This window comes from Thermothielavioides terrestris, chromosome 1, assembly GCF_000226115.1.
Source record: "Thermothielavioides terrestris NRRL 8126 chromosome 1, complete sequence".
NCBI lineage: Eukaryota > Fungi > Ascomycota > Sordariomycetes > Sordariales > Chaetomiaceae > Thermothielavioides > Thermothielavioides terrestris.
Window position 1 is genome coordinate 9,043,462 of NC_016457.1, and position 16,324 is coordinate 9,059,785.

At 59.2% G+C, this 16,324-nt stretch overlaps 5 protein-coding genes across 5 annotated transcripts; all 5 read left to right on the plus strand.

Annotated features, from left to right (window-relative positions):
• Positions 1-599: 599 nt before the first annotated feature.
• Positions 600-1,466, plus strand: THITE_2086018 (uncharacterized protein; the record flags this gene model as incomplete). The annotated part of the gene is made up of 1 exon (XM_003650811.1): positions 600-1,466. The coding sequence occupies one exon, from the start codon at positions 600-602 to the stop codon at positions 1,464-1,466; it is 867 nt and encodes a 288-aa protein (XP_003650859.1).
• Positions 1,467-5,896: 4,430 nt separating this feature from the next.
• THITE_2110751 (uncharacterized protein) lies at positions 5,897-7,529 on the plus strand. The gene is made up of 2 exons (XM_003650812.1): positions 5,897-6,779; positions 6,872-7,529. The coding sequence occupies exons 1-2, from the start codon at positions 5,918-5,920 to the stop codon at positions 7,444-7,446; spliced, it is 1,437 nt and encodes a 478-aa protein (XP_003650860.1). The 5' UTR covers positions 5,897-5,917; the 3' UTR covers positions 7,447-7,529.
• A 746-nt stretch (positions 7,530-8,275) lies between these two features.
• THITE_2110753 (carbohydrate-binding module family 48 protein) lies at positions 8,276-12,205 on the plus strand. The gene is made up of 3 exons (XM_003650813.1): positions 8,276-8,421; positions 8,595-8,730; positions 9,434-12,205. Exons 1-3 carry the CDS (start codon positions 8,399-8,401, stop codon positions 11,510-11,512), a joined length of 2,238 nt encoding a protein of 745 aa, XP_003650861.1. The 5' UTR covers positions 8,276-8,398; the 3' UTR covers positions 11,513-12,205.
• A 13-nt stretch (positions 12,206-12,218) lies between these two features.
• THITE_2110755 (uncharacterized protein) lies at positions 12,219-14,917 on the plus strand. Its single transcript, XM_003650814.1, has one exon. It carries the CDS (start codon positions 12,627-12,629, stop codon positions 14,598-14,600), a length of 1,974 nt encoding a protein of 657 aa, XP_003650862.1. The 5' UTR covers positions 12,219-12,626; the 3' UTR covers positions 14,601-14,917.
• A 261-nt stretch (positions 14,918-15,178) lies between these two features.
• Positions 15,179-16,075, plus strand: THITE_2110756 (uncharacterized protein). Its single transcript, XM_003650815.1, has 2 exons — positions 15,179-15,365; positions 15,426-16,075. The coding sequence occupies exons 1-2, from the start codon at positions 15,333-15,335 to the stop codon at positions 16,023-16,025; spliced, it is 633 nt and encodes a 210-aa protein (XP_003650863.1). The 5' UTR covers positions 15,179-15,332; the 3' UTR covers positions 16,026-16,075.
• Positions 16,076-16,324: the final 249 nt, after the last annotated feature.

Genomic DNA, 16,324 nt, shown 5'->3' on the forward strand with positions numbered 1-16,324 from the left:
TGCTACCCACTTTGGTTTCTGCGGGTTCTGGTAGCAGTGTGCAGTCCTCCCAGAGCGTTTCAGGACATCCCATTCCAAGCCCGGAGTCTGAGGGAAATGCGTTGGAGGAGGCGTCAGAGATTGCACCGGATCCTGGCTCCGAAGAAGATAGGTTACAAGAGGAAGGTGCCCAGTTGGGCCTGCATCAAGGGGGACTCTTTATTATAGGCTCAAGCTCAGACCAGCTGTTATCCGCGGGGCACAGGGAAGAGCCGGCAGCGTCTCCTATTGCAAAGGGAGAAGAGGAACCTCAGGCGCCTGAGACTCTCTCTGAAGCTGGCGCGTTCGACATATCAGTCAACCGTCCAATAAACGACAATGGTGATGATAGGAACAAAGAAAACGACAAAAGGCAGGAGCCAGCGCCCGGAGCGCCCAACACCCCTAGGCTCACCGCAACTTGTCAAGGAGAATCCGCAAACAGCTGGCTGGGAGATACCCCCGAAACGGTCAAAAGGGGTACCCCACGACCGCCCTCGCTGGGAGACAGACAGGAAGGTGAAGGTTCCTCATCCGTGACGGCGCTTGGACAACAACGAACGGCCCCGATTTTCATCAGAATGGGTGACGCCGATGACCCTCGCCTGGCACCTTTCTACGAGGAGAGCTCTCCCAAACCGGGCGAGTCAATGGCCGACTTCACTGCTCGGGATCAGATCCGACGGTGCGAGCTGATCCTCGAGCGGCCCCTCACCGAGGCGGAAGCAGACATCATCCGATCGACCTGCCGGGAGCTGGGACGGCGCAGGGCCTCTAGCGAGGTCAGCGAGCCCGCAACGATCCATTCCCCGCCAAGGGCCCCATTCCAGGGGGGGCAGGACCACGCCAGCGACAATCCTGCATCGGCCGGCGAGGCCGACGACCTCCACCAGCAAGTCGCCGAGTTGCGCGGCAGGGTCGAAGCTCTCGAAGCCTGGCTCGAGGAGGCCGATCAGAAGCCACCTGCCTCGGGACAGGGGCATCTCGACGAGGCCAGGGCCGACATCGCCCAGCTCAGGCAAGAAAAGGAGGCTGTTGAGACAAAGCTTGCGTCGGTCGAGCTGGAGCTACAGACCCTGAAGGCCGAGATCAGCGAGCTCAGGGCCCGCTTACCCCCCTACGACGAGGCAGTGCCCGAGCCGGACCGCGAGCCCGGTAACGTGACGCACAACCGCGGAGGAAGGCATCCATCTGACCGGCGGGCCCAAGGCGCCGGTTACGTTTGGTCTGTGAGCATCGCATTGGCCCTGTTGGTGCTGGCGTGGGTAGTCCCCGAGGCGGTTCTGCACAGCAAGCGGCTCTCGGAAGGGTACGGGCCGTACATCAACGGCGGTTACAACGGCTTGGGTAGCGTTCTCATCTTCGGCTCGTGGACCAAATTTTTCTTGTTTGCTCTGATGCTCTGGTTTCTGGGTTATTCTGCGGGCTTGAATCGGCGACGAGTGTGAGCTGGGCTTGCTTCAGAGGAATGGGGGGCGTGGGGGGGGGGGGGGGGGGGGTAAAGAGGGGAGATTGAGATAGACTTCATTTCTGGATATTGATCAGCTTCAACTTGTTCTCTGCTCACGCCCAAGTATCATCATAAAGATCGAGAGCGTGCGGTCCTGTGTAGAAGGTCCCCGTAATTTCGGCCAGGGACGTTGGGCTGTCTCACGGTATGTGTAAGACACCCCCTGTTCGTGAGTCAGCACTGCCAGGTCTCCCACCTGGTTGCAGCGGTTCCCATAAACTGATGCCCCGGTTCTTCTGCCTCCGCCCGCCTGACTGTGTCCTGTCGCATCCATGTCTCCGGAACTGAATGACGCGCATGTAGGTGGAAATCGTGAGGAAGGTTGTGTGGTGATGGCCGTAATCCAAACTCATTCCTTCTTTTGTTTGGCCACCAGTTCGTACGTGATCAAAGCCACACTTCGCCGCCGAGTTTCTTTCCAGACCTGCTGCAGTGGGTCTCAAGTCGCGGCACCATCGGCAACCCAACCAGATCCCCAATGTAACGGTGCGGACGAATCCTCTCGCGCTTTCTTGCTTCGACCCTCACTTCCGGGAAGCGGTTCCTTCTTCCCGAATCTAACGGAGATCTGAGGCCGGGCAGCGCCGCACCCCTTGGCTAATCCACCGGTCCGTCTCTGCCCGACCCGGTCTCTGGGTCAGGAAAGCCACGAAACGAGTTCGCAATCATGGTCGTACACTAGGGCGGGAAGGATCGACCGAGACCGTTGAGAGCCCCGACAGGCGCCCGATCATGCGGGTGGCGTCATCATGTCGTCCCGGAGCATTACGTGAGCTGCATCATGGAAGCAACGTCGGAGATGATCTGCCTTGAGAAGGTATTTGGCTAGCCGCAGCGCCGGTGTTGCTGAAGAGGTGTGATAGGGTCCGTGCTGCGTGTGCAGGACGCTGCAAAATTCGCGACTGAGGGTTTGGAGAGGTCCGGCCGACGGAGCGAGCAAGCCTATGACGAGCCCACCATCACAAAGGAAAGCCAGTGCGTGCAGAAAGGGAAAGGGTGGCTCAGCAGGACGGCTGCAGCAATCTGTCAAGCGCATCGAGATGCGTTGCCTTCGACCGATTGCGATTGAAGATACCTCGTCAGTGTGCGCATGCGTTCCACGGCAGCTTCCATTTCTGGATATCCGTGGTGGAAGGAAGCTCAAGACAGTTCCTTGCTGTCGCCTGACCGATCACGAGTCGAGGCTGCCGGCCGGGGGTGGTGGCGGGGAAGAACTTTCGCACTTCCATGTCTTGTACCAAGGCGGGGGCTAAGTTATCAGAACTGGTGGGCGCTGATCGCACCAGCACTCGCACCGATGAAGGGGGAGGGAACGAACGGAAGGGCTCCCAACTCGTCCAGGATTAGGCGTGCAAATTCTACGCAGCCCGTTGATCTCCGTTGATCTCCGTCAGATAACTGGCCTTCGTGGGTGATGTCTCCCCTGGCTTGCTCCCACGCTGCAACTCCCGACGTTGCCATATGCCGAATCCAACAGCTGTGCTCTTCTATGGTGCAGGCTCGACATTAGAGGGCAGCGCTCTCGAGCAGGCGTCCAATGGAGTCTCAAAGGGGCGAGGCTTGCTCGCAGCACTCATACATTGTGATTGGTTTGAACCACCGGGAGATCTGCGAGGTCCTTTGGGGCCCCACAGCACTAAGCAGGGGCACGAACGGGCCTCGCATGTGGATAAGCCCTTTCGGCACCGCGGGGGCGAATTTCCGATTTAGGAAAGGTGCCCTCTTAGTTAACCGCCCCACGCCAAGATCGGAGCTTAAACTGACAGCAGGCGCAAGCACTCATCCTGCAGCAGCGCTTGCAGCAGCAACTGCTTGCCTCCTTCCATCTTGATCCATTGTTCCTGGTCTTGCCTGTTTCTTTGTCTGCAATCCGTGCCTTGGTGAAATAAACGATTTCCTTTATTCCTTGCTTTGACCTTGACCCTTTCTTTTTCGATTCAGTTTAGACCGGCTGAACGAGATAAAGCAATGCTGGGCCTCGTTGCTGTTTTGTGGTGCAGGACAATGACCGTGCTCCTACAGTTGCTCGTTGGAGTCGTTGCTGGGCGTCATTTGCCTGTCTCTCCATCAATTTTTCTTGACGTGCTCTAACGCAGCAGCAATCCATACCTGGTATGAGTGTAGACCACTCGGGATTAGTCTGCGACACGGCGGTCGCCTGCAAATCTTGGTCGCTGAATGCATGGAAGAGCAATGTCAACCCTGCCGATATTCGCCTCTTTATGCTTGCTTGCCCATCTCCGACACCATACTCTGTATGTGCTTGCCCGGTACCATATTTCTCGGGGCCGCGGCGCCTGAACCGTAAGTATCCATCTATTAACCAGCAGCGGGCAGAACCTTAATCTGCCGCGCCAACTCGCTATGCCGTTTTATGATCTTCATTGCTCATCAACTGCCATCTGTGCATGCTACCTTACCGTGGGCTCGACACTCGCAGTTGCAGCTGTCCATGGTTCTCCTGAAACACGTCCTTTTTTCGTTTCTTCTCCCCCCCAATCCCCTATCAGCATGAACTTGGTCAGTAGCCTGTCTGTCGAGTCTGTCGCTTCTGACCTTGTTACTGTAGTGTTCTCCGGCTCGGCTACACATCCACAAATCTCTCCCGCCCACGCCCACGGGACTCAGCTGGCGGAAGGCCGTGCCGTCGCAGCTGCAGATAGATGCCCTGCAAGTTACAGTGCGTTGCGTGCAGGTGGCCCTCAATGGGCTGCTGCAGTGTGGCAGACTTCAGCAGGTTCTCGCCGGATCCCCACTGAGCAGTCCGGGGCTCAGTACGTCCAAGGTTGGCAAGAAACCTCGCTTGATGCGTGCTTGGGTACTTTGCACTGATGCAGTGTTGTGTTCGATATTCAACTGATATTGCGTGCGTTTGTGGGGTAAGATTGGGTAGGAGCCTCGGGAGGGTTTCTAGGGTCGCAGTGCACCCGGGCTAACCAAGGGTCAGGCGCGCTGGCTCTTGTCGGTTCCTACTTTATCCCATCTTTAGCCAGATTGCGACTGCGACTGCCTGCCAATGATGACAACCCTCCGTCGTCCACCATGGTCCACAGTGGCCGCTGGCTGACGGGCCCGTCTGCCCCGTCGTGTGGCGGACTCGCTGCTTTGTCAAGCTGACCAAATCCCAGACTGGAAGTCCACAATCTCTCGACTCGCCCGAAGAGGTTGTCACTTATTGCGCACCTTGGACAGGCCCACGCCGGGACGTGCATGCCAGCCTCGAAGGGCCCACGGCGCTTGCCCGTGGAATCCGCCCTTGTGGGCCACGGCACGGCGGTGTCACCCGCCTCTTCCAGGCAAAGTGCCCGCCGTCGCCTTGTCTTGGCCTGCCGGAAGTTGCCATGCCATCGCCGCTATGGTTACGGTGGAGTTTCAAGTGCCGTGGCCGTCATGGCCCCAGACACCAAGCTCTCTCCATGTGACGCTGGAGCAATCAACATTTCATTCTGAGAACCGTACACGCCCTTCTACAACTGCCCAATGGGTGAATCCGGGACCCCACTCGGAACATCCTGTTTTGGGGAGGACGCCCTCGGGGCCAACATGGCGTTGCGGGAAGGGCAGTTATATACCGGGTTGGTTTTGGAGGGAGGTGCCCCCCGTTGCCCCTGGACGATCTTGACGACCGCCTTGTTTCTGACAGCTCGCCGGCAGCTCTATAACCCCTGCACCCGGCCTGGCTGAGAGAGCTTGGCTCATTATAAGACGGCTCTCGCAGCCGGGTGCGTCCCGGGATCTCACTTGGCAACTCGCACCTTCAGCGGCGGCAGACTTCTGACTGACACCCTCTGATCCCTCCAGTCTCCTCTTCGAGATGGCCGGGACTTCCGGTGGCCTCCCGAGCGGAGCCGGGCATGGAGGAGGCAGTGTCGGTGCCAGCACAGGGGACCATGGAGGCAAGAACTCCGCCATGGCAGCATTCTTCGCCCAGCGGCAGGTGGTGACGGAGCGCGTTATGAAGTACTATGCAGCCGGTATCTGCGGCCTGATCGCCGTCTTCGTCGTCTTCCACTGGACCCATTGGCTATGCGTGAGCTTGGAACGGTCCAAAAAACCACCTGGGATATTGGGCCGGCCGTTTGTTGCGGGCTCAAGGTATGTACTGGAACCGCTCGCTCCCCGGCTGCGAGATCACTCGCTGACCATGCTAGACTCGCGAGGAATCTACTAATCCGCAAGGTCCCTGGCTTCAGGTCCGCCGGACATGGCGTCGTTGTCGCAGCCTACGTTGCTATCAACGTCGCCGTCATATTCACCAACGTGGATTTCAGCTCTCTGTCGAACCTCTCTTCGAGGCTTGGCTGGTATGTTTGGTGCCTTCTTACGCACTTCTACCCCTGTGTCGTTGGAGTACTGACAGCGATGTGACCCAGGATGGTACTGGCGAATATGGCCTTGGTCATCTTCTTGGCCTTGAAGAACACTCCCTTGGCGTTCATAGCGGCCTACTCCTACGAGCGACTCAATTGTCTCCATCAGATCGCCGGTTACACCATGTTCCTTGAGATGGTCCTCCACGCCTCCACGTACACGGCCTACTTCAACAATCTAGGTCGCCTCTCGGTCATGTTCGCCGAGAGGCAGCAGATCGCCGCTATCGTGGCCGGCTTTTCATTCTTGGGTGTCGTCTTTACAGCCACGTTCATCAGGCGTGTTTGGTACGAACTTTTCTACGTCACGCACATATCTTGCTGGATCGCGGCTGTCGTCGCGGTCGGCTTCCATCAGCCGGGCCTCGCAAACAAAACGCTCATAGTCGTCCTCATCGCCGCCTCTATGTGGTTCCTCGACCGCCTGGTCAGAGCCTCGAGAGTCTTGTACTACAGCGTCAACAACGAGGCAACCCTTCATCCCCTTCCGGACGGAGGCACTAAGATCGTCATGAAGAAAGTACCGTCAAGGGCTGAGCCGGGGAAACACTGCTTCATCTGGATCCCTGCAATCCGCAAGTTCGAGACGCACCCTTTTACCATCCACAAAAGCTCGCCGGTGGAGTTCACGGTGAAAGCACGGAACGGCTTCACAAGCGACCTGCATAAATACGCAGTAGCCCACCCGGGCGCGGCGGTGAAGGCCTCGATTGACGGACCGTATGGCACTTTCCCGGACCCCTTGGACTTCGACAAGATTGTGCTCATTGCCGGGGGTGGGGGGGCCACCTTTACATTCGGCCTGGCCATAAACCTTTTGGAGAGGATGAACGAGGACTGCCCCCGAAACGTTGTCTTTATATGGTCGGTCAGAGAGCATGGTGAGTTTTCGCCTGCGTCAACGCTGTCTTTCTTCCCACCGCCCCTGCCCCTGCTTTGTGAGCTGGCCTGGCGCTAACACGGCCGGCCGCAGAACACCTTTCCTGGTTCAAAGAGCAGCTCGACTTCCTCAAGACCCACGCGCACTCGCCGAAAGTAAACGTTTCTCTCTACGTGACACGAGCTCCATCGTCGACCTCGGATCTCCCTAGCGACAGCGACAACCACGGCCACTCCACCCCGTCAGACTCCTCAGACGGCGCTGAATGGCCACCGTTGTCACCAATCGGCCCAGACCTAGAGAAGACCGCCTCCAAGGAGCCGGCCCCGGCGGTTCGCTGGCCACCCCTGACAGGGGGTGATTCCGAAAAGGACACGGAGGGTGCCCTCGAGACGCAGGTTGAGCATGGCGGCGCGTCGGGGAAAGGCACCGCGAAGACCGCCGACGTCGTTTCTCATAGCTTCTATGAGTATGCTGTCAAAGCCGGCCGGCCAGATGTGGCGTCACTCATCCGCGATGCGGTCAGGACCACGCCGCGGAACCAGCGTGTTCTTGTTGCGGCGTGTGGGCCGGACGGCCTGATGCGTGTCGTTCGGGACACGACAGCGAAGCTGATAGTGGGCGATGGGCCGGCGGTGGAACTGCACTGTGAACAGTTCGGCTGGTAAAATGGTGCTCGACTTGGCCTCGCTTCCCTTGTCTGTTGCCGCCCGCCATGAGGGTAATGAACGCGTTATGGATCTAACGGCAAACCCTTTTCGTTTCGCTCTTTTTCGCCCCTTTCCCCAAATCTCCCTGTAAGTTATCGGGAACGGACTGGCGTCTGGCTGTGGTTCATCGCCGTTTGCAGTGACTGCTGATGAGGGGTTGGCGCCAAGCGAGCAGTTTCTGGCACTCCGCGTTTTGCCGCGGCGCCTTAGCATTAACTCGGTACCAAGAGAGGAGAGGGGTCCTGTCTCGCAAATGCTCCTGTGTGTCTCTGTATGAGTCTGGTCTGAAGTTGCGCCTCTGGTCCACGGGAAGCTGCTTTGAGTTACCCGGAAGCGGCCCATTGTCCCATTGTCCATCTGTGCAAGGTACCCAGCCAAGTTCGCTGCGTGGTCCTCTTGCGCAATCGCTCCCCTGAGCAAGGTACCTCAGCGTTAACTCCGCAAGGTACTGATGCCGCAGCAGCTGAGGGGCACAGTACACAGTACAGCTCACGGGAGCACAACGCGATAACCAGCCTCTCGGTTTTCCATCCTCCACCATACCCTTCTTTTTCGAGAGATCCGAAACCGCTTGCGTTCGCAATCTAGGTGTATTCCTACTTACCTGCCCCATCATCTGCGCGGTATTCCGCATTCGTATTTGAGCTCCCGTCTCAGGAGTCATTTCGGTGCTCTCAACACACGTGCTCTCTTTCCTGGCTCCTCATTTGACTGACGTCAGCGGGCTCTAAGCAATCAATCAGCGAGCTCGGCGAGCTCACGGCGCCGTTTTTTGCGCGGTCGCAGATCACAGCTTCTCCTCGCTTGATTCCGTCGACTCCGTCCACCAGAGACCGACTGAGCTTCGCACCACCTGGGGAGCCAATTTGATAACAAGCGCACCACAGTCCCGATAACGCCCACCGAAACCATGCTCAGTTTCACCTTCCAATGGTCAGTTTACGCCTGCGTCCTTCCTGCCTGGAGTTTGCGTCGCGCTTGGCGGTAGCCAGCGCTTACCTGGCAAACCTGCTGCGACGTCAGCCTTTCCGGCTTGCGCCAGCGTGACGAGTGGCCGTATCGCTGTTGTGACAACCTGCTAACCGCTGCCTCGTCAACCGCTGCAGGCCTCATGATGCCGAAGAGGTTTACGTGACTGGCACCTTCGACAATTGGACCAAAAGCTACGAGCTCGACAAGGTTGGCCAGGTGTTCCAGAAGACCGTGACATTCCCGGAATCGTCCGGCAAGATATACTACAAGGTTGGTGCAGTGTCTCATTTCGCCCTTTCGCGGGGTATTCCAAGTACTTGCAAGGAGGGGCGCAACACATCCCAGACGAGCGGCAAGCAAACCAGGGCCCGGGAGCGAGAGAGTGCTGGGATTGAAGCAGCGGTGAGCTCGGTGAAGATAAGAGCGCGGACAGTGCCCCTCAGGAACGCGACGCTACTCCACCAGATCTCATCCTGCGCTGTCCCACCATATTCCCACCCAAGGCTGGGCACCACAAACCCTGGCAGCACAAGGCGCGCGTTGCCAGCGGCAATGCGTGAGAGGCCAATGGCTCGTACAAGTGTTGTCTTGATTGCGTTCTCGAGACACAAAGTGCAACTGTGTGTCTGCAATCCCGTTGGGTTTGCCAGTGACGCATCGCAACAACATCGCAGCAACCGCGGCGAGGAGGACGAGCAGGGGCAGGCCGGCGATTGACGCGAAGCTAGCAGCTGCTGTGTGGGGACCCCTGAACATGAGCACCCCTGGAGGTGCGAAAACAAGTCACCTGGCCCGCCCATGACGGCTCAAGCTCAAACCCACCCAAGGCCACCACGCGCCCCTCATTTGGCGTCCGCGCCCCTCCCACTCGAGCTGGACCGTGCTTCGACTGCTGCGCTGATGTGACCTCATTTGAACACTGATCCGTCTTGTCTTCCGGTTATTCGGTCGCTGACATACTTTGCCTTCGCAGTTCGTTGTCGACGGCAACTGGACCACTGACCCCGCTGCGCCGCAAGAAAAGGACCAGGACGGCAACGAGAACAACGTCCTACTACCCGAACAAATGGAGAAGCTCGAAGAAGCCTCCCAGGCGGCGGCCATCAACAACCTTGTCCCGGAGTCCACCACGGCCCAATTGGCCGGCGCAGTCCCTCTGGAGGACAACAAAGAGCACCAAAAGGAGGAGACGCAGGATGGAAAGGAGCACGCGGGGCAAGAAGCTACCTCCGGCGCGGCCATTCTCAGCTCCGCCGCCCCCGACTCGACCACGGCTCAATTGGCTGCTGCCGTGCCCCTGGAGGAGAGGAAGGGCGATGCCCCTGCCCCGGGCGGCTATCCTGAGACGCCAGCGACCGAGCTCGACAAGGAGGTGAAGGTCGAGCCGCTTCCCGCTGCCGAGGGTGCGGTCAACCCAGTCAAGCTCGCGCCTGGCGAAGAGGTCATCAAAGACATCAATGCCGGCGCTGTCGACAGCCATGTCACTCTTGACAAGGAGTCGTACGAAAAGAGCGACCGCATCCCCGGCGTCGAAACAACGCTTCCCGTCGTTGGTGCCAATGATGTCACCATCAACACTGTCGTGCCCGAAGCGACCACTGCCGCACTCGCCGGCCAGGTTCCCTTGGAGGAGGCGAAGGTGCCCGAGATCGTCAGGCAGAGCCAGCTGGAGGCCAATGTTGAGCCAGAGGCAAGCGCTATCAGCGAGGAGGTGAAGGAGAAAGCTGCCGTCGAGCAGGAGCTCCTGGAGAAGGTGCCCGAAGCCCCCTCAACATCTGAGGGGACTGCTGGCCAGGACGCCGAGAAGTCAGGGACCGACCAGACGGGGGCCGAAAAGGTGCTTGCTGCGGCTACTTCGGCCGGCGAGGTGGCATTGGGTGCTGCGATCGTAGCCGGCAGTGCTGCCGCGGATGCGGCAATCAAGGCCAGCGATGCTGCCACCGGGGCTGTAACCAAGGCGGGCGAGGCTGCGGCGGATCTCACGGCCAAGGCGGGCGAGACTGCGGCGGATCTCACAGCAAAGGCTACAACTGCCGCCTCCGATGCGGCAACCCACCTGTCCGAGGCTGTCAAGGGAGTCACGCCGGGCATGCACGACATCACCAAAGAGGAAACGCAGGCCGCCGCTGTCGAAAGCGTGAGCTCAGAAGTTCCGGCTGAGGTCAAGGAATCCATGAAGGAGGCCGGCGCGAGCCCGGAAGCCGCTGCTAACACGGCTGCTGTCGAGGAGAAACAGGAATACGAGGCCGAGCTTCTGGAGAAAGTGAAGCCTGCAGCGGCGGTTGGCGAATCGTCCACCGAGGATGCGGAACAGACCAAGGCCGCCGAGGAGAGCAAACCTGGCGAGGAGACGAAGCAGGCTGAGACTTTTCCCAAGCCTATCGAGGAACCGGCACCTGCCGAGGCGCCTCAAGCCGAGACAACACCTAAGCCAGTGGAGGAGGGGAAGGCCCAGACCGTAGAGCCGCCTGAGCCTGTGGTTGCCGTCAAGACCGTGGACGAGGCCAAGCCTGCGGAGGCGGCGGCTCCCGCTGAGGAGGCGAAACCTACCGAGGAGGTCAAGGCCGCGGAGGAGACTAAGCCTGCGGAGGAGACCAAGCCGGCGGAGGAGATCAAGCCGGCGGAGGAGACTAAGCCTGCGGAGGAGACCAAGCCGGCGGAGGAGACCAAGCCGGCGGAGGAGACCAAGCCGGCGGAGGAGACCAAGCCGGCGGAGGAGACCAAGCCGGCGGAGGAGACCAAGCCGGCGGAGGAAACCAAGCCTGCGGAGGAGGCCAAGCCTGTGGAGGAAACCAAACCTGCGGAGGAGACCAAGGCGGCTGAGGAGCCTCAGCCTGTCGTCGAGCATCCCGAGTCGACTGAGCAAACCGCATCGGCAGAAGCTGCTAAGGCAGTCGAAACGCAACCGGCCACTAACGGTGCCGCCGCGGGCACCGCCGTGGCGCCTACGAGCACGGACAAAGCAGCCGTCGATGGGCCGGCCGCCTCCGAAAAGAAGAAGAAACACCGGATTAGCGGCTTCTTCAGCAAGCTGAAGAACAGGTTCGCCTAAGCTAGGATGTTCTATCCTTAGGCGCCTGTTGTGTATTAGTACGTCGGAAAGTTGGCTTCTCCCATTTAGCGGCACGATGAAGCGCACGGGATGGAGTCTGATGAAGGATGATGATGTTTTGCCGTCACGTTGTCTTGTCACCCCTTATGCTGGGAGGCTTGCCTACGGTTCATTTCAACTCGGTCACTTATTTGTTGGGAGGCAGAATTTGGTTGTGGGGAGGTGCGAGTCGTTGCGAAATCCAGCCCCCATCATCACAGTTTGCGTTTTTCCGTATAGGGGCTTTGTTTATTGTCAGTGTTTTGCTGGCTTCAGTTCCTATTCGCGGAGTCTAATAATCCATACGCTCTCGCTAAGTTGGGTTGTTTTGGACGCGCTCATAGGGTGAGGTTAATTGACCAAGATCACGTTGATGTTTTGTGTCTGGGTTGCAATAGCTGGCTCGAAGACTTGGATGGAGCTATCTGACCTACTTCAGTCGGGATACATGTGAAGCATTCACTTCAATTTGGGTCACGAAGAGCTCGTTCGCCGGCGTGGCGAGCTCCGTCGCTCTCCGTGGCGGGCATGTTCTTAAAACTCGGGTGTTTTGGGGGTCGGTGCTACCGTGCACGTTTGCTAACTTAGCAGCCACTGAGTCAGCTGATCAAATGCATGACGGACTTGCTCCGCCAGTGGTGCGCTCCATGCCGGTTCCGTGTTAGTTATAACTATCGGCATTTGCCCCGCGACTCCGTGACTCTTCCTCCTTCATCCGCCCAACCTCCGTGGGGTCCAGACTGGGCCCCTCCCAACAACGCCATCTGCCCCTTACAGAATGAACGGCAATCTCGACTGTTGAGGTGCGACGTTTCCTGCTTGCGCCCGTGAAATCGATTCGATTCGAGCTCGTGAAGAAGACAGCCGCCAACCTCCTGACGTTCGGGAAGCTTGGGAGGTAGGTGCCTGTTGACCCACCACCTTTATTGGTCGGTTCCAGTCATCTCGGCGAAGGATCGCAGTTGATGGCTTTTTACCACCAGCATTTGTCCAACGCCCAAAGCCTGCCCGTGCGGGTCACGGTACTTGCCAGCAACGTTGAATCGTCGCCGCCCTGCTCGACGATCCTCCCAACATGAGCTCGACATCATCGGTCCCAAGCAAGGCCCCTTCGGCCCCCGCGCCTGCGAACCACCCGCCAGCAGCCCCTGCAGTGTCGAACATCAGTTTTGACACGAATCGCCGTCAGACTCAAGGCCCATTGCACGTTCAGGCAACGCCGAGGAAAGGCCAGGGTTTGAGGAAGCAGCACCGCAACCAGAGGCGAGCAGGGACTCCGGGCCACATTGACGAGGAAGACGCGATGGCGGAGATCCGGGCCTTGCGGAATGCCTCGAGCAGGCGGGGCCAGATGTCCATCACTCACTTGATGAGCTACGCCCTGCCACCGCGCCCTCAGGAAAGCTATCATGCGCCGTATTCGCGCTCCTACCGGCGCAACCCTTCTTGGGGCGTTGGCTCCGGATACCACGCAGCCGACAAGGCGCGGTACATCCATGCGAACTATCGCTTCGTCGTGAACCCCAACGGTAGTTACGCGGCGCAGGCGGCCGACGCCGACGAACATATTGACTGGGGTGACGTTCTCCAGGTCATCGCCTCAGCCGAGTCCCAGCAGACGTCGTGCCCCATCTGCCTCTCCGAACCGGTTGCACCGCGCATGGCCAAGTGCGGGCACATTTTTTGCCTACCATGCCTGATACGCTTCATGAACTCGAGCGCTATCGATCAGCCGGAGAAAAAGCAGAATCGGTGGAGAAAGTGCCCCATCTGCGAGGACTCCGTGTACCTCTCGGACGTGCGGCCGGTGCGGTTCTATGCCGGACAGGAGTGCCCGCTACCTCGCAAGGGCGACGACGTGATCCTTCGCCTTATGGTGCGGAGCGCAAAGAGCACGCTGGCGTTGCCCAAGGAGGGCGCGACCGAGGTGTTACAATCCGGAGAGGATGTCCCTTGGCACTATGCGGCGAATGTCTTGGACTATGCTAGGATCATGAGGGGCACCAGCGATTACATGATGGAGCAATTCGACCGCGAGATTGAAGAGCTCCTGAAGCAAGAGAAGGAGGACGAGCTACTCTACAACGAGGACAACGAGTGGACGCAGAAAGCCATCAAGGCCATCAGAACGGCAAAGGAGAAAGCGGCTGAGCTGGGGAAGACAGAGACGGCCGCTTCGGACCCTCTGCCCGAACCGAGCCTGACAAAACAGTCCGGGCAGGACTTCTACTATTTTTACACCTCCCCGCCACATCTCTACCTCTCGCCGCTCGATATCCGGATCCTCAAGACCAAGTATGGCTCGTTCTCCGCCTTCCCGTCCACGCTGCTGCCCAGGGTCGAGCACATCTCAACTGGTCATGTGGTTGACGACGGCCTGCGAAAGCGGGCGAAGTACCTCGGCCACCTACCGCGAGGCTGCCTGATCAGCTTCCTGGAATGCGACTGGACAGATATCGTCCCGCCCGAGATTCTGGCTACGTTTTCCGACGAGATTGAGCGCCGCCGCAGGCGCAATAAGGAGAAGGCGATCCAGGAAGAGCGTGAGCGGCTGCAGGCGGAACGGCTCGAGGCAGCGGCGATCCGCGACGCAAGGAGGAATTTCGGTGCGATCGACGAGGAGGTGACCGTGCGGTTCGGCAATGCGGCCGGGCATGAACCGCCCGTCGATTTGAACGACTTCATACCGCTCGGAGCCGAAGGCACTACCCCGCCCAATCCAAGAGCGGGGTTTTCTTCCCTGTCGGATATGAGCACCAGCCCGACGGGCCGCAGAACGGTCTGGGGAACACCCATGGTTGGCGGTCCGCCGGAGGCTCCCCCTCCTCGACCACATGTGGACGATGGATGGTTGAAGGACGCCGATGTCTTGGAAACGCTGGGAGCCACCGACCTCGCCGTGCAACTCGAGGCGTTGGGCGTTGAATCTGAGGGTGCTAGCAGTTCAGCAGCGGCCGCGGCTGGGGGCAGTTCTGGCGCGGGCGGCAAGAAGAAGAAGAAGAAGCAGAAGATCACGCTGATGAGCACCGGTGGCCGGCGGGGTCTCTAGGGTGGCCCCTGAGCAGCAGAGGTGTTGTTGCTGCTTCTGAAAGCCAGAAGGCTGTTCGTGGAAGGCCTGAGGTGGAAGACGACTTGGTAGTTTCACTAGGGTTGCATGGGATGATGGCGCTTCGGCATGGAATTGGGACTCGAATTTACACCAACATGGAGATAGCGTTTTGCGCGGGACTTACGGCTGATGCTCGGCCCACCTTGGGTGTCGCCAACAATTCTTCTTCTTCGGAACCCCGGCTACATGTGGCAACAATGGAATGTGCTCCCATTCTTACTACAAGCGCCAGTCAAAGTTGGTCGCTGTCGTTGGAGTCTCAGGTGGCTATTCACGGCCGCTGCTGTGTCAAGGGGTGAGCGCTGATCTCCTCTTTGTAGCCCGTGTCACTCCACACAGCACTCGCGGCGGCATGAAGTCATAGATCGGCCCAATTTTTACCTAGGCAAGTGTTGATATCGGTTTTTCTCCATCTGGGAGATGGAGCAACTGCAAGTCCACAGCATGTGTGGGTTGTCCTCTCTCTGGAATTAGTGCATGAAGAGCAGAGCGCGCCATGACATCACAATCATGATGTCATGGCATTTTCGACCAAGATCAAAACCCCCTATTTGAGATCGGAGCAAACACTTCCTTCAAGTTGAGAGTATCAGTGCAACTACTGCGTACGTAGCAAACCAGCCGTACATATACGGGTTCAGTTCCGCGCGTTTGCCTGTTTGATTCGCAAAGATGTCCGGCAAGGCTCCGAGCGCTGGCACTAAGGTGAACCCCTTCCGCCTACATCCATCTGCATGGCCTCTCATTAACACGAGCTGTCGCTAGGTGACCACGGGTGAGAACATCCCGACGACCCGCGAAGCCCCAGGCAAAGTGGCCGAGGAGTCGCTGGCGGCCGAGTCAGCCCGCAAGGGCGGCGCGTTCGCCGCCAATCCCGGCCAGGAGCAGGCTCCCCAGAAGAGGCAACCACAGCCGCAATCCTCGCAGCAGCAGCAGAGCTCCCGCTCTGGCACCGAGGAGGGCGGCACGGCCGTCAACAAGACGACCTCGCTGAACCTCGAGAACCAGCAGACCGCCCGCGGCAGCGGCGGCAGCAGCAAGGGAGCAGCGCCGACCGAAGACCTCAGCCTCGAGAACCAGCAAGCCTACGGCGGCCCCGCGCCGTCCTACGTGCTCAACCAGCGCCACCGCGACCCCGCCGGCCCGCACGGCAAGAACCTGACCGAGGGCGGGTTCGAGGGCAGCGGCACCGCGGAGGGCCCGCTGCCGGAGCCGGGCAGCATCCAGGACCCGGCGAGGGTCGCGGCGCGGGATCTGAGGGCGGGCATGGCGGGCCGGGGCGGGGACGCCGGCCGCCCGCGGCAGACGGAAGGCGTCGAGGGGAAGAGCTGGTATACCCCTCTCGGAGGGGATGAGCCGGCTTAGGTTGGGTGTTAGTTCCGTCGTGAGTTGAGGGGGGCTGCTCTGGGTGGAGGAAAGCGGTGGAAAAGAGAAATGTCACTATTTCCGAATCCTTGCCGGTATCTAGGTAGTGTATGACTGCAAGATTAGCTGCCGACGGCGCGGACGCTGGACCGGGAGGTTGCGGGCGAGGATCACTTCGCATGTTGGGGCCTCTTCCGTCTTCCTGACACTGTCCAACCCTGCATCCACGACTCTTTGCTTGGCTTCCAGAAAGTTGATAAACAACATGACCCAGAATGGAACGATGTTGTTATTAGGTT

What these genes read in the sequence shown, in the direction of transcription:
- THITE_2110751 (XM_003650812.1), top strand. Translation starts at nt 5,918, where the DNA reads ATGGCCTTGGTCATCTTCTTGGCCTTGAAGAACACTCCCTTGGCGTTC. An exon ending in ATGGTCGGTCAGAGAGCATG is followed by an intron (nt 6,780 to 6,871) that starts GTGAGTTTTCGC and finishes GGCCGGCCGCAG; the next exon opens with AACACCTTTCCTGGTTCAAA.
- THITE_2110753 (XM_003650813.1), top strand. Translation starts at nt 8,399, where the DNA reads ATGCTCAGTTTCACCTTCCAATG. An exon ending in CTCAGTTTCACCTTCCAATG is followed by an intron (nt 8,422 to 8,594) that starts GTCAGTTTACGC and finishes CAACCGCTGCAG; the next exon opens with GCCTCATGATGCCGAAGAGG. An exon ending in CCGGCAAGATATACTACAAG is followed by an intron (nt 8,731 to 9,433) that starts GTTGGTGCAGTG and finishes TTGCCTTCGCAG; the next exon opens with TTCGTTGTCGACGGCAACTG.
- THITE_2110755 (XM_003650814.1), top strand. Translation starts at nt 12,627, where the DNA reads ATGAGCTCGACATCATCGGTCCCAAGCAAGGCCCCTTCGGCCCCCGCG.
- THITE_2110756 (XM_003650815.1), top strand. Translation starts at nt 15,333, where the DNA reads ATGTCCGGCAAGGCTCCGAGCGCTGGCACTAAG. An exon ending in CTCCGAGCGCTGGCACTAAG is followed by an intron (nt 15,366 to 15,425) that starts GTGAACCCCTTC and finishes AGCTGTCGCTAG; the next exon opens with GTGACCACGGGTGAGAACAT.